This window comes from Siniperca chuatsi, linkage group LG2 (genome assembly GCF_020085105.1).
Source record: "Siniperca chuatsi isolate FFG_IHB_CAS linkage group LG2, ASM2008510v1, whole genome shotgun sequence".
In the NCBI taxonomy this organism is placed as follows: Eukaryota; Metazoa; Chordata; class Actinopteri; order Centrarchiformes; family Sinipercidae; genus Siniperca; species Siniperca chuatsi.
In genome coordinates this window covers 2,333,942-2,347,295 of record NC_058043.1, presented here as the reverse complement: position 1 = coordinate 2,347,295, position 13,354 = coordinate 2,333,942, and the positions used below count along the sequence as shown (strand labels likewise).

Sequence of the window (13,354 nt, the reverse complement as noted above, 5' to 3'; positions counted from 1 at the left end):
ACCCCAGGGACCAGCCTTTCTCCCTGAGCTCCTCCGCTCTCGGGAGGGAGGAGAAAAAACAGACAGAAAAAAGCCCAAAGAGGTTTGGAAACACACTTTCATCTTATAAAACCATCAACTTCTTCGCTGCCTGCGCTGTCGTCATCGATCATCGTCATGGTAATCCGCAACTCGGACATTTTCTCAGTCATCATACTCGTTATTATTCATACTCATCGCCACCGTGACTTTTTTTTTTTTTTTTTTTTTTTTTTTCTGTTATCAAGTCTGTCATCGCTGTCTGTTGTCACTGTTGTTATAATCCTCCTCAGCACTACAATCACCATCACCGTCATCACGCTGGCAGGTGCATGCAGCCATTTTGTGAAGGTGTCTTGAAAAACAGTCTTCAAAAGCACGGTCGATAAAAAATACTGGCTTTGTATCAAATCCCACCAAATCCAGCCTTCTCTCCTGTATCTCAGTTTCTATTATATCAAATATAGACACAACACTCAGAGGAGTGTGCCTTCGATACCACTCTACTGGCTCACCTTTAGAGCCACACCGACATTAAAAAACGACTTTTTGCTGAGCGAACTGTTTTTGCGTGTCTTTAAAGCTGCATTAAAGCGAGACTCTGTAACTTCTGATGAGCGCCGGCCGCTGCGGCTACAACTGACAGTTTGGGAACAATGCTAAAATGCTAAAACTGCTGTTACAGCAGTGTAAGTGGAGAGTCTTAGTAATGTCTGTAGTGTTTATCTAAAGTTTGCTAACATTAGTCTGCATAAGCTACAGGTCATTCCAGACCAAATAAGGCTGCAGCAGTAAAACCTCCGAGCGTATTCAGTTTAGCAGCAGTGTGTTTTATCGCTTATGAATGAAACTTTTTCATTTGTAAGAGGAAGAATGTGCTATTTCGTTTCTCTAAGTTACAACATCTCACTTTAATAAATATTTGTAGATTAAGATGAATCATGACTGTGCGTAATGTGAGGGGTCAGTCTCTGTGGAGCTTTGCGCCTCTTTTATCTCACTGTTTTCGGTTTGATGGCCCACAGATTTACCATGTGGTTCAGTCTCACTGCTCTCATCAACCCCATTTCCAGCAAAAGGCAGCAATGTTCAGTGTAAACACTCAGATAAACCCACTGTAAACTGATTGCAGAAAGAAAAAAAACCCCTATTAAATCGTGAATCGCCCCAACCTTGAAAAATTAAATGCGTTGGCCGGTTCACGAGCCCTGGTGCTTAGAAGGCATCTGAAGGTTCGTAAATCTAAGACGCTTCTTATTAACCTAATTAACAAACGTGCTTAACGATCCCTTAGACACCATCAGCGCCACTCAGTCACACCACTGTGATCTATAAACACTGTCATCCTTTGCTTGTCGATCGATCGATCGATCATTTAACAGCATTAGGACAATCGCTAACATTGGGTTAATCTGCCGTTTAGTGATCTGCACAAAAAGGCTACTCAGCAGCACAACAGCTACAGCCCACACAACAGTTGTCTATACCTGCCAGCCAAAAATATTCTTTCCAAAACGCACAAACATTAGTAGGTTTTGACCGCAGATTTTTGACCTATTGTGTAAACAGGCAAACAGACAAAGGAGCATAAACCAGTGAGTCAGACAAAGAACCGAACGCCTCCTTCTCCCTCTGCTCGCTCTGCTCTTCTGCTCACCGACCATCTGTGTTTTCACCGCAGCAGCCTCACTCGCGAGTTGTAGCTTCTCTCTGTGATTTTTAGGCTGGAAAAGCAAACCCGTGTGTTTCTGTGTCAACGCAACAACCTGAAGCAGAGGTGGGCGGCAGACATACGACGCTTCACGGTTGAGTGTGCTGCTGACGGACCACTGACACAGTTCTCCCGTTGTGCAGAACTTGCTAACAGAAACAAAACACTGAGCTGATGTAAATCCAGGTCAACATGAAGACATGCAAAATGATGTCTGATCCTGCTGCTCCATGCTAACACTTATATAGCATATACTAACATGTGGAATGATACAAGGGGATTCGGATTAGCTTCAAAGTCAAAAAAAGAAAACTTGTAGCTTTTGATGCTAAAACTAAAAATACACTGTAAAAATAATGGACACCAAACAAACCGATTCCATAAAAAGTGTGTTTACATGCACGACAGTATTCTCTTTATGCAGTATTTTCAAAATATTTGCATGGCAGCTAACCCCATATCCTGACATGCCAGCTGGGAATACCAACACTAACTGTAAAGGCTTCAGTATGCTTCAAACGAACTAGTTTGTATGAAGTGTAGTCTGAACTGTGGCTGTTATCACATAACGTGTTACTGCTTCTTTTTAAAAAAGGAGGCTGCACAAAGTGTGGCTATACAAGTACTTACAGTACATTTCAGGTTAGATTTTGTAATATTTGATATCTGATCTAGTTTTTTTTCGTCCACGCTAGCAGCCGTGGCAGCGTCCGCCGCTTTGGTCCAGACCGAAAACATTTACAAGGAGGATTTGCACAAAACGCTGCGCAAACATTCGTGGCTCCCCGACAATGTATCCTCGTGACTTTGGTGATCCCCTGACTTTGACAATTTTTGGCTTTTAGAAAAATGTCTCAACAACTACTGGATGGATCGCCATGAAATGTGGTTCAGACATTCAACTGTAATGACCCACAGTCCCAGCAGCAGCCCACAACTGCTGATCCTGTAGACGGTCCAAACACCACTGCAGTTCTTAAAGTAGTTGTTAGGGTGATTTTCCCCCTCAACATTTGAACCACTAGGCTATGTAACACATGTAACACATGTAACACGGCACAAACGATCACAGACCTCTGCAGACATCGCAAACACTTTGAGCTGTACACCTCATTACATCCCAGCACCAAAGCTTATCTCACGCTTTAACGTGATGTGCAACAAGTGAAGCAAATAAATCAATACATAACTGTTGAGACAAGATCCAAACATGTTTTCATGCAGCTTCACAGAAAACATCAAGGCCTGCACAGACGTGACCTCCGCGACCACGGTCGGCCAAATCTTTCTTTTCTGCAGAGTTGTCATGAAAAGATCTCGGCATGTGTGCGCGTAATAATCATTCCAGCAGAGTTAAAACGCACACAGACGTACGGTACGTCACCCAGCAAATAAGCAGGAGAGAAAACATCCCGGATCTGTTAAACCACTGTGTCCCTGTGGCACAAACAGTGTGTTTGAGCTTTATACAAACACAGCAAGGCAGGCGGCTGGCAGGCGACCTGTATACCAAACCTTTTGCAATTAAAACCTATGAATAAACAAGGAGGATGCATTTAATAATTAGTGTTAATTATGATCTGCAGCAGGAGCCCTCGCGCTCGAGGAAACTGCAATTTGAGGTACGTTTTCAACATCATCACGTCGTCGTCGTTGCACTGAACCTTGGCCTGAGGAAAACAGGACCCCGCTTGTGAGAAGAAGAGTCGACATCACCTCATAAACACCGTCTCATAAGGTTCACGTGGCCCCACCGTGCACACAAAGAAACCCCGGCGCTGTGAAAATCTGAGGCTGAGAGCGCTGTGATTGGCCGGCTGTGACCTCACAGGAGAAGCTTTGTTAAAAACATCACATGATTATCACTCGTTTGGAAGAGATGCAAACATCTGATCGAGGAGTTATGCAGAACTACTTTAACGATGTTCAAACATTTATTTATTTATTTATTCCACTTTGCACCAGAATGAACGGAGAAAAATACATGAAAACACACTTCACACCACGAGCTGATCACAACTTACAAACAAATGCTCACTGAAAACATTTATGGTGCCATGTTTACGCACAGAAGGATCCACCTATTTGAACATTGCTTTGTCTTACAGAATGATCACTGGCATGCAAGCGAAGCATAATGTCAATAAAGCTCAAATGAATTGAACGTTGTTCAATCGATTAGTTGAAAATCAGGATGATGACTTGCTGATTGTCTTTGGGTTTCGGACTGCTGGGCGGACAAAAGAAAACTACTGGAAGAATTCACTTTTGCATTTTTTCCCCCCCACTGTTTCTGACTGAACGATTAATCAGGAAGATAATCAGCAGATTAATCAATACTAATCATTAGCAGTTAGCCCTAATTGTTAATACTTCTGTGCCATCCTCAAACTTTGTGTTTTCTGTGCCAGCAGAACGATCTATCAGCTCAAATATTAACTGAGGGATTTCAGGCACCACATGTTTCTGGAACATTTTGTAATAAAATCCTTGAACTGTGGCAAAAACTGCACAGTACATTTGTGTGAGGCCACATTAGCGTGACATGTACCAACAATAGCTTTGGGAGGATTCTGATTTCTCAGGGAAAACCAGGCTCAGTGAAAGCATCCCATCCTTTGTACAGCACCGTGGCATACCCACGCTCAGCACAGCCGCTGCCTTTGTCTCAGTCAAAGCGTCACTGGCAACATCAACATCACCAAATAAAAAAACACCACTGATCACATCTCCCAGAGCTGAAACACTACGCTCATTTCACAACACACGACCCACGTTTCCAAACAAGGTATCCTGCGTATTCAGCGAACAACCCATCACAGGTGGGCTTTGCCAAACGTCCCTGTTAGAATCTGCTTCCACCTGCTGAGGCTGAAAACACTACCGGGAGCGTCATCTCACAATCAAACAGTCACAGTTTCACATTTCATTCGCGCTCGCATCAACAAAGAACTTTCTCTCAGCACCGGCCTGAGACGACGACTGGCCCTCGTGTGCAACATTATTATTTTTAAAAACATCTGTCTGCTTCCTTCTCCTCTCTTCCAACTCGCTGCCATTTCCATAAATTATGGAGGGAGGCTATATTTGGCCTGGGTGAAGGGAGAGACGGGCTTTGTTCAGCTCATTCAGGTTCACTTGACGCTCTCTGCAAGCGGATGGCTATTTATTGACAACATGGCTCATTACAGAGACTCCTCCAAAGACACAACGCACATCATTTGCACGTGCACATCAGTGCGTTTTGACGCTCCCTGTCCATTGTGTGTTTCCAGTTGCGCACCGGAGACGTGGGATTAATAACCCGGATCATGCACACGTATAAGCAGCCGCCTGTAAATCAGCCGTACAACGCGTGCTGGGGATGAGGATGGATGTCCAATGGGGATGTTTGGCACAGTCTCCGGCACCGCACCATCTTGGACTGACTCACTCCTCCGCCAAAAGCCCAACCAGCGGAGGAGCACATTATTTAGCCCTCACAGCGGAGCTCTGCGGCCGGAAAGAAGCCTAGAAACCAACGCAAACAATAAACACCCGATGAGCAATTAAACCACCTGTGTTTGTAATTAGTGAACCGCTCAGTGCGCGCGCCGTCCCCGCGTCTGGAAACAAAAGACCACAGCGGGGATTCTCAGCCAAGCGCACCCCGCGCTGCTCTCTGGTTGCTCTGCTGTAATTAATTCAGTTCTCTAACTCGTGAATCTTTTATTTCCCGGTCCCTCCTTACAGGGACGGTGGTTATCTCTGTCATGGCGGGGGGAGGGCAGGATGAGAGAGGGGAACGGCGGGTGAAAACATCCCGAGGAGCGCACCGCACCGCACCGCTCCAACCTGCGCGCGTTAACACGGAACGTAATTGAACTGATGGAGTAAAGGAGGGAGGGAATCAATGTTCATTCCTGCGCATCCCGGGGACAGAAGGGCGGAGATGAAGCACACAGACAGCGGCCGACATGCTTCTAAGTAACCGTGTTTGTGTTCGGATGTTGGGGTGCGCCTACAGAGCGGGACCGCCTACCTCTACGATCAACGTGTTCTCCTCTCCGCAGACGGAAACGACCCAGAACAAAATGGGAAAGTAGCAGGTTTTCCAGCAGAGTCCCGGGAGCCCCGCTTTCCTCCTCCGCCTCACTCCTCCACCTCCCGTCGCCATCGCTGTGTCCCCCGAAATCCCCCCCCTCCGCGTTCGGCCGGTGATTTCCAGGCTCCTGCCCCGCTTGTTTACCGGAGGAAACAGCCCGTGTGCTCCTGCTTCATCCCGTCTGCTCGGACCGCCTCGGTGCGCGCGTTGTCTCTCCCTCTCTCCCTGTTCGCCAGCGCAGACGCGCTATTGGTTTCCCCGACGAGTGCCCATTGCGCAGGCTCACTCAGGTACAGAGGAACAGCTGGAGGAGCCTGGCTACGACACAGCGCGGATGCAGGTTGGTCGGTCCGCTCGGGTCTCATTGAGGAGGAGGAGGAGGAGGAGGAGGAGGGGGAGGGCGATGGAGAGGGAGAGATGTGACGGATGTTGTTGCAGTTGCGCATTGCCAACACCAAGAGCGCTGCAGGTGCGGGGAGACTCCTCTTTGCTTCTTCTCCCCTAAAGCAAGTATATGACAAAACACCTGCATGAATGAAACAAAAACATGCAAAACGCAAATGAAACTGAATCAGTAACAGATGTGAACTGCTGTATGCAGCCAGAGCCTACCCGTGCTTGTGTTCTGTCTACTTTTAGGCCCCTCACTTTCTACGAAGGGAACTCTTAGTTGAACATTTTGGGAAGTATAAAAATTCACTTTCTGGCAGAGAGTTAGATGAGAAGGTTGATACCACTCTGATTAGCTTAGCTTAGCACAAAGACTGGAAACGGGGGGGAACAGCTAGCCTGGTTCTGTCCAAAGGTAAAATAAAAATAAAAAATCCACCTATCAGCACCTCTAAAGCTCTCTAATAAATATGCTATGTCATCTTGTTTAATCCACAAAACCAAAACAGCGACGTGGAGTAGTGCGGTGTATGTTGTTGGCTGGCAGCTGCTCCCAGCTGCGAGCCGTGAAGCCAAAGACACGTTTCCATATTGTGAATCTAACTACTGCTTGTGCTACACTGCTTTTACATTGTATTATCGCACTGGGTAATAACACGATAGATGCCTGGGCTGTTGCAGGGATCGAACCTGCGATGGTGTGACCTTTTTAATTTGGTCTTTCTAACCGCTCGGCCACCCTGCTCTTAAAGAGAGAGAGAGAGAGCTGTTAAGTCGAGCATTTGTTTGCAACCACAGAATGAGAAATCTGAAGTAAATCTCCGTAGCCACCGCTGCGTTGGACGTCACTGGAGAACCTTGACGAGGTCAGACTGACCCTTAACCCGTCCCATGCACACCTTTTATACGTGCAAACCGAGTGTGTGTGTCCATGTGTGTCCGTACGTGCACGAAACAAAGGGAGGAGTAGCTAAAGGGCGAGAGGAAGAAGAATACAGGGAGAAGAAAACCATTCAGAGAAATCAGCAGTATGTACTATAACTGCTTTTTACTTAAAATGCACTGCAGCCGCTGAGGCAGGAAATCAATATAATGAGAGGCCTGTCGACCAGCACTCCGGCAGTCTAAACCATATAATCATCCAGAGAAACGGAGTTTCAGACACGTCTGTTTACGTCATCCCAGGGTCGTTCTCTTTCACCTGGTTCCACAGGCTCTTAAATTATGAATGAGTATTGATTCACGATGTATTTATCCTCAGGTGCCCTCGTAGGTTGATGTTATATGTGGAAGAATACATATCCGGACTGCGCTGTAGGGGAAGAGATGCCTCGTTGGGTTGGTTTTTTTACCTTCGCGATGAAGTATCCCAAGTTTGTCTGTATGATACAGTGAAAAAGATGCAAAAACAAGCAAGCTAATAAAAAGGAGGAAAGGAAAATGAGCGCGGCAGAAAGGAGGCGTATGAGAGGGGAGACGAAGATAAGGAATGGGGAAAAAGACGAGGTGCAGAACGAACAGAACAAATCAAGACGGAGCTGAAGACAATACCAAGGCCGTGTTCAGACGGACTTCAGCCCTGCGTGAAAAAACACAGCTCCCCGAGCGAAACAGCAGAAACACGATACTGCTCCGTCATGAAGCGTCCAGACCTCTCAGGTGGTCTGGGTTCAGGTCTGCTTTCTGTCCCCGGAGTCAAAACTAAACCCGGAGAAGCAGCGCTCAGTTTTTATGCTCCACATATCTGGAACGAACTCCCAGAAAACTTCTGCTCCAACTCTCAGTTCTTTTAAAATCAGGGCTATGCTGCGTTTTATTAAAATATATTTGGGACTGTTTATTTATATCCTGCGCTTTATTCTCCTGTTTTATGCCGCTTTAACTTATTTTTTTATCTTTGTCCTTTTAAACGGTCTTATGCAAAGGACTTGTTGCCTCGTTGAAAGCTGCGATACAAATAAACTTGCTTTACCTTGAGCGAAATGCTAACCTTAGCATGCTAACATGCTGACACTTCACGGGTATAATATTTACCGTGTTCCCCATCTTGCGTTACTCGCTGATGCTGTTTTTCCCGAAGCCTTTCCCCTAAACGTGACGCACTTCTACTACTCAGCGTTGATCACTTTGGACAGCGGCTGGCAAGTCACATGACCTGGACTCAGACCCAAGTTACAAATTCTACGACTTCAGACTTGATTTGTTAGAATCAAAAACAGTCAGCTTTAACGAGCCATCGTCACTTCACTTGAACTTTGACTTGAAAGCCCAAACAGAAAGAAGAGACTTGTCCTCACACGAAAAACGACGACAATTCAGCAAACGCCCCAAAAACGACAAGTGACAGCGCCCTCTAGCAGCCGAAAGAATTCGGACTCGTCTGTCGGGCGACGTTATTATAGAGCGACAGAGTCGACAGAGGGAGGAGGTCGGCGCGAACGGACCGGTCGCTTCCTGTTTCCTACTGACAGTCAACGATTAGCGTTTAATTTGGAGGACTTGTTGGTTTTTGGACAAGAGGACTGGATTCAAAGTTTGCAGAAAAAGAAGAATCACAAATAAAAGGTAAAAGGGTATGACAAACAAACTGTGCTCAGCTTCTCTGTATAACGAGAAACTCCTTGTTTTTACAAGATCCTTTTCACATTATAACGTTTTTCATGCTATTGTGATATATTTCATGTTATTACAAGATACCAAATTATCTTAAAAATACGTCATAATAAGACGAAAAATATCTTGTGATAACACGAAAAGGATCTCGCAAAAACGAGAAACGTTTCTCATTATAAAGAGAAAATGAGCAAAATGCTTTTGTCGTAACAGGGTTTGAGTGTGTTAACAGTTTCTGCAGATGCCTATAATTCATATAATATGATACAGTACGTAAAGATGTGATAGGAGTTCAAAATGACAGTTTCTTGGTCATTTTGCAAAATCTAATAATATTGTCATTAGGATTTTCCATTATATTGGAATTTAACTTTTTTAAAATATCGGCCTATTCTGTACGCACGGCATGTAATGCGTGGCTGTTTTGGAGTTTTTCCTTATCCGAATCGAGAGTCTCAGGAGAGACGCGGTCGTATCTTGTACAGACTGTTGAGCCCTTTGAGGCAAACTTGTGATTTTGGGCTGTGGAAATAAAGTTTAAAAATAATTAAAAACAGAAAAAAAAAACAAAAAAAAGATCATTTGTACCTTTCTGGCAGTATTCAAGCCTGTACGGCGCACATATGCAAACGTGCAAAAAAAACTGGCTTCCCCTCAGACCAGACGTCAAAGCACTGTCCTTACCCACAATCCTCCCTGCTCACTCGCAGACAGTGTGTGAATAAACACCATCTGAGAAGAGCCGGGTGCCAACGGCCCTTCATATCCATCTCTGCTCTCATTAACGTCCATCATGGATGTTCTCCTCTCTGAACTGCTCTGGCTGGTTCTTCGCTCAGCTCTCCTTCTCTGCCCTCTGCACCCCCCTCTTCCTCACCTCGACTAGTCAGCTGTTCACCTTCCCAACACTTCCTCTGACCGGAAGGCTTCTCACACTTTGTCTTTCCTCCGTTTCCCCTCACAATCTTTGTTTTCCAGCTTATTTTTTTTAACTCCTTTAAACCTCTGTCCTCTCCTCTCCTAATGCTTCTGTCCTTCAGCACTCCATCCTCTTCTCTCTCTCTCTCACTCCTCCTCACTCTTTCCTGATTTCTCTTCTGTCATCTCTTGTTTTCTTCCAGCCCGTCTGATAGCCGATTCACACCTCCCTCTCCCTCCTGTTCAGTTATAACAGCTTCTCATTTCTGGGTTGTGACCCACTTTTCAGCAGCTGACGTGTTCTGTTCTGGTCCAGTACTGAGACTCCTTCTGTTCTGTAGCCTCTAGTGTCAACAGACATTTACCAACACATGTGATGTAACTATCGAGCTATAATCAACATTTTTACATTAATGCATGAAATGACAATGTGAGAATGTTTTAAGGCGTCTCTCATAGTGATGAACCTCCAGAGAATCAGCAGCTGAACCTGCAGCTCCGCTCGGCTTTACGGAGCTTCATGGAGACTTTCAGCTCGTTGTTTATCTGTCCGGCCGCAATTATACTGCTCTGGTTCGCTCTCAGCTCTCAGAGCGTCGCTTCCAGAGAAGAAGAAGCTGTAAAAAGCCTCTGAACGCTACCTGCTCAGCAGCAAACAGCAGACAGACGCAGTCAGAGTCCAGCTGCTGAACATAGCGGAGCATCTAGCAGCTAAAGAGCCAGATGTTTCCCTCAGCAGCTGCTGGAGACCAAACACAGAGCTGACGGAGAGAAGACCGGACTGACGTCCATCAGGAGACGCAGACACGCCTCCTGATGAAGCATCATGTGACTCTGACACGCCTCCTGATGAAGCGTCGTGTCGCTCTGTAGCTGCTGGAGGTGGAAATAAACTGTTTGCTAACAAGTTCAACATATCAACTTGTCAATGTTGTGTTCACAACTTGTTTCTGCCGCACCCGAGTGCTGAAAAATTGAGTTATTGCAGGTTTAACCATCACAACTGAAGCTGTAGGAGCTCAGTCTCTTACTGTAAGCTACTGAGATGTCTAACCCACGAGTGACCTGGTTCACAAGCTTCGCTTAGTCTGATGTGATTGTGTTAATGTCTGCTGTGCTGCGTTCAGTACAGAATCTCCAGGCTGTTCTTCGGTTGCAGAATAACAGTCCATTTCTTTATTGTTCTGCTGTAAAGGTGAATACAGTCCATGTTCCACTTTCCCTCGATAAACCAAACACACAACAAACGTGACAAACAAACCCTTCGCCCTTCTGGGGTCAAACACCTGACGACAACAGTTACCCTGCTACCTGTTTACCTGAGCCCTAGATACTAGCTCAGCGACACCCAGTGCACACACAGTGGTTAACAATTCAATTCTGGCCGTTCGAACAACATATTTGGCTCCTATACTGCCCTTTGAAGGTCTGTCCCAAAGTGAGGACCGGCCAAAATGTCCTCACTCCCAACGTCTAAAACTCAAATTGGTCCTCACAAAAATAGATGTACAAGAGCACACACGCACTCACTGCCTGCCTTGATGTGTGTTTGAATAGTCTTGTGTATGGGTTGGTATTTCTGAATGTGTTTATGTATCTGCCTCTGTGTATAGGTGTGAGTGCGTGTTTGAGTTGATGTTTGTGTGTAATTATAGCGTACACTAAACTGATCTAGGTTTTTTTTGGGTGGGCCTTCTTTCAGGTGGCTAAAATCCGTTCTGCTGCTAACCCCGTCCACAGCAGTGCATTGCTTAGCTTCCGTGCCGGTACATCTCTCTGCCGACCGCCAACTACTGTAGGTAAATACGCTGACTATGGATAAGGACCTCATACAACCCCACTTCAAAAATCATCCCTTTAAAAGAGCTCCAGTCAAAGCTCACACGATGGAAAACCATGTGGAAAACATGATGGAAGTATGACGTTTCTGTTTCATGTATTAATGTGAGGACGGTTACAGTCTCCTCGTGCTTCATGTCCGTCATTGCTTGCTTTAGTCTGCCGGTGATTGCATATAAACGTCTTTAATGTGCATGAAAACTGGTGGATGGAAATGCAGTCCACTTAATCTTCATCATCACCTTCTTAGCGCAGCAGAAGTCTTCTCCTGCAAATGTGGTAACCCTTTTTCATTGGTTTCACACATTTTTCAAAACAGTTAACACAGATCTCATAGAAAATCCAGTCGAGTTTTGGGTCTAACTGCGTTAAACAACAGGAAAACATCTATTCACAGCTGACAGAAGTTACTTATGTATAGTTATGAATCTCTCCTGCACCTGTGTGAAACTCTTCAATCAGCAGTTAGTCCTTATCCGTCCATAAAAGACGCCACCTCTGTGTTGCTGTTTGCAAGCACGGATCAAAGAGGCCAAAGACTGTCACGATGTCAGCTTTGACCTGCTTTTTGCGTTTACTTCATAGAATCCAGTCAGTCAGTTAATCAGTCACAGACTTTCACATTTACAGCCAAAAAGAATGACATGGAAAAATCTGATGCAGTACAATAAATGTTTTTTGTTTCTGAGTATTTCTGAGTTTGGGTGAAACCTTTCATTGGTTCTCTGGTGAAGAAAGAACGAAGTACAAAAGCTGTACCACAATGAATGTCCGAATCTGTCGAATCTGTCTACGACAGTTCGCGGGCACGGAAAGGGAAAGAAGAATAAACCGAATGAAGAAAACATGAGAAATTACAAATAGGACAAGTTAAGGTTGAACTGGTTCATAGTGACAGTTGTTTGATGGAAATATTTGCTTTTGTTGCGTGTTTTTTAATGTTTCGTGAGTGTTAGAGCATTTAGCAAACAAAAACGTGTGGTTTTGGCCAGCGACGTTCAGTTTGGGCCCGTGTGTGAAACTTCTGAATGGACAAATGTGTTCGAGCAAACGAGAAAAACTGTAATGTCTCAGTTTCTGTTTCTACATGTTTTAAATACATTAAAGCTTTAGAGGTTCGGACCTTTGCTTAGCCCGCAGATATACTTCACTGCCGTTAGTAAATCCACTGATCTTATTTTCTGTTTAACTCTTTTTAATTGTAATTTTAATTCAATTTAAATGTTGATTATTACAGATCAGATGACACAAAGCAAGTAGGCCTAACATGCTTGTAGCTATGAATGTTTCTTTGCAACAAGAGTCACAGTCAATCCATGAAAGCCCCCCCGCCCGTAAAAAAAAAAGTGAGCTCCCACGAAGCCACAGTACAGTTCGCACACTGGTAGTAAATATACCTGGCAGCAAGACGCAGAACTGTGCTCTTCCTCTTTTGAAATGCTTTGGAGTCTAAAGTTAGCACAGTCCGCAGACTTCAGCAGAGACACAGGCAGACTCCAGCTGTGAGTTGGCCTACTGAACGCAAATGGAAGAAAAAGAAATCTCTGGATCTGTGGAGGCGGGGATGCTCCTGAACATGCGAGTGTCTAATTAACCGAGTGTAGATTAAAAAAAAAAAAAAAGAAAGTTGGATCAAAAGACAAACGTTGGACCGAAGACAGCTGTTAAATTTAACGTAACAGAGCAACGTTTGGATTTAAGACATCAGGCATTGTCAAATAAACATCACAAAGCACAACAAGCAATATATAAAGACACAAACACATTCTTCACTCAGGTGG

At 44.9% G+C, this 13,354-nt stretch overlaps 1 protein-coding gene across 4 annotated transcripts in view; it reads right to left on the bottom strand.

The window, feature by feature from the left end:
• mmp24 (matrix metallopeptidase 24) overlaps positions 1-10,382 on the bottom strand; it is an 81,502-nt gene extending 71,120 nt beyond the window's left edge. The window contains exon 1 of one of the 4 annotated variants that reach the window (XM_044183074.1): positions 5,751-10,382. In XM_044183074.1, coding sequence (XP_044039009.1) covers positions 5,751-5,885 — 135 coding nt within the window. In that variant the 5' untranslated portion in view covers positions 5,886-10,382. The other 3 variants (XM_044183106.1, XM_044183096.1, XM_044183087.1) reach the window with 3 other exon arrangements.
• Positions 10,383-13,354: the final 2,972 nt, after the last annotated feature.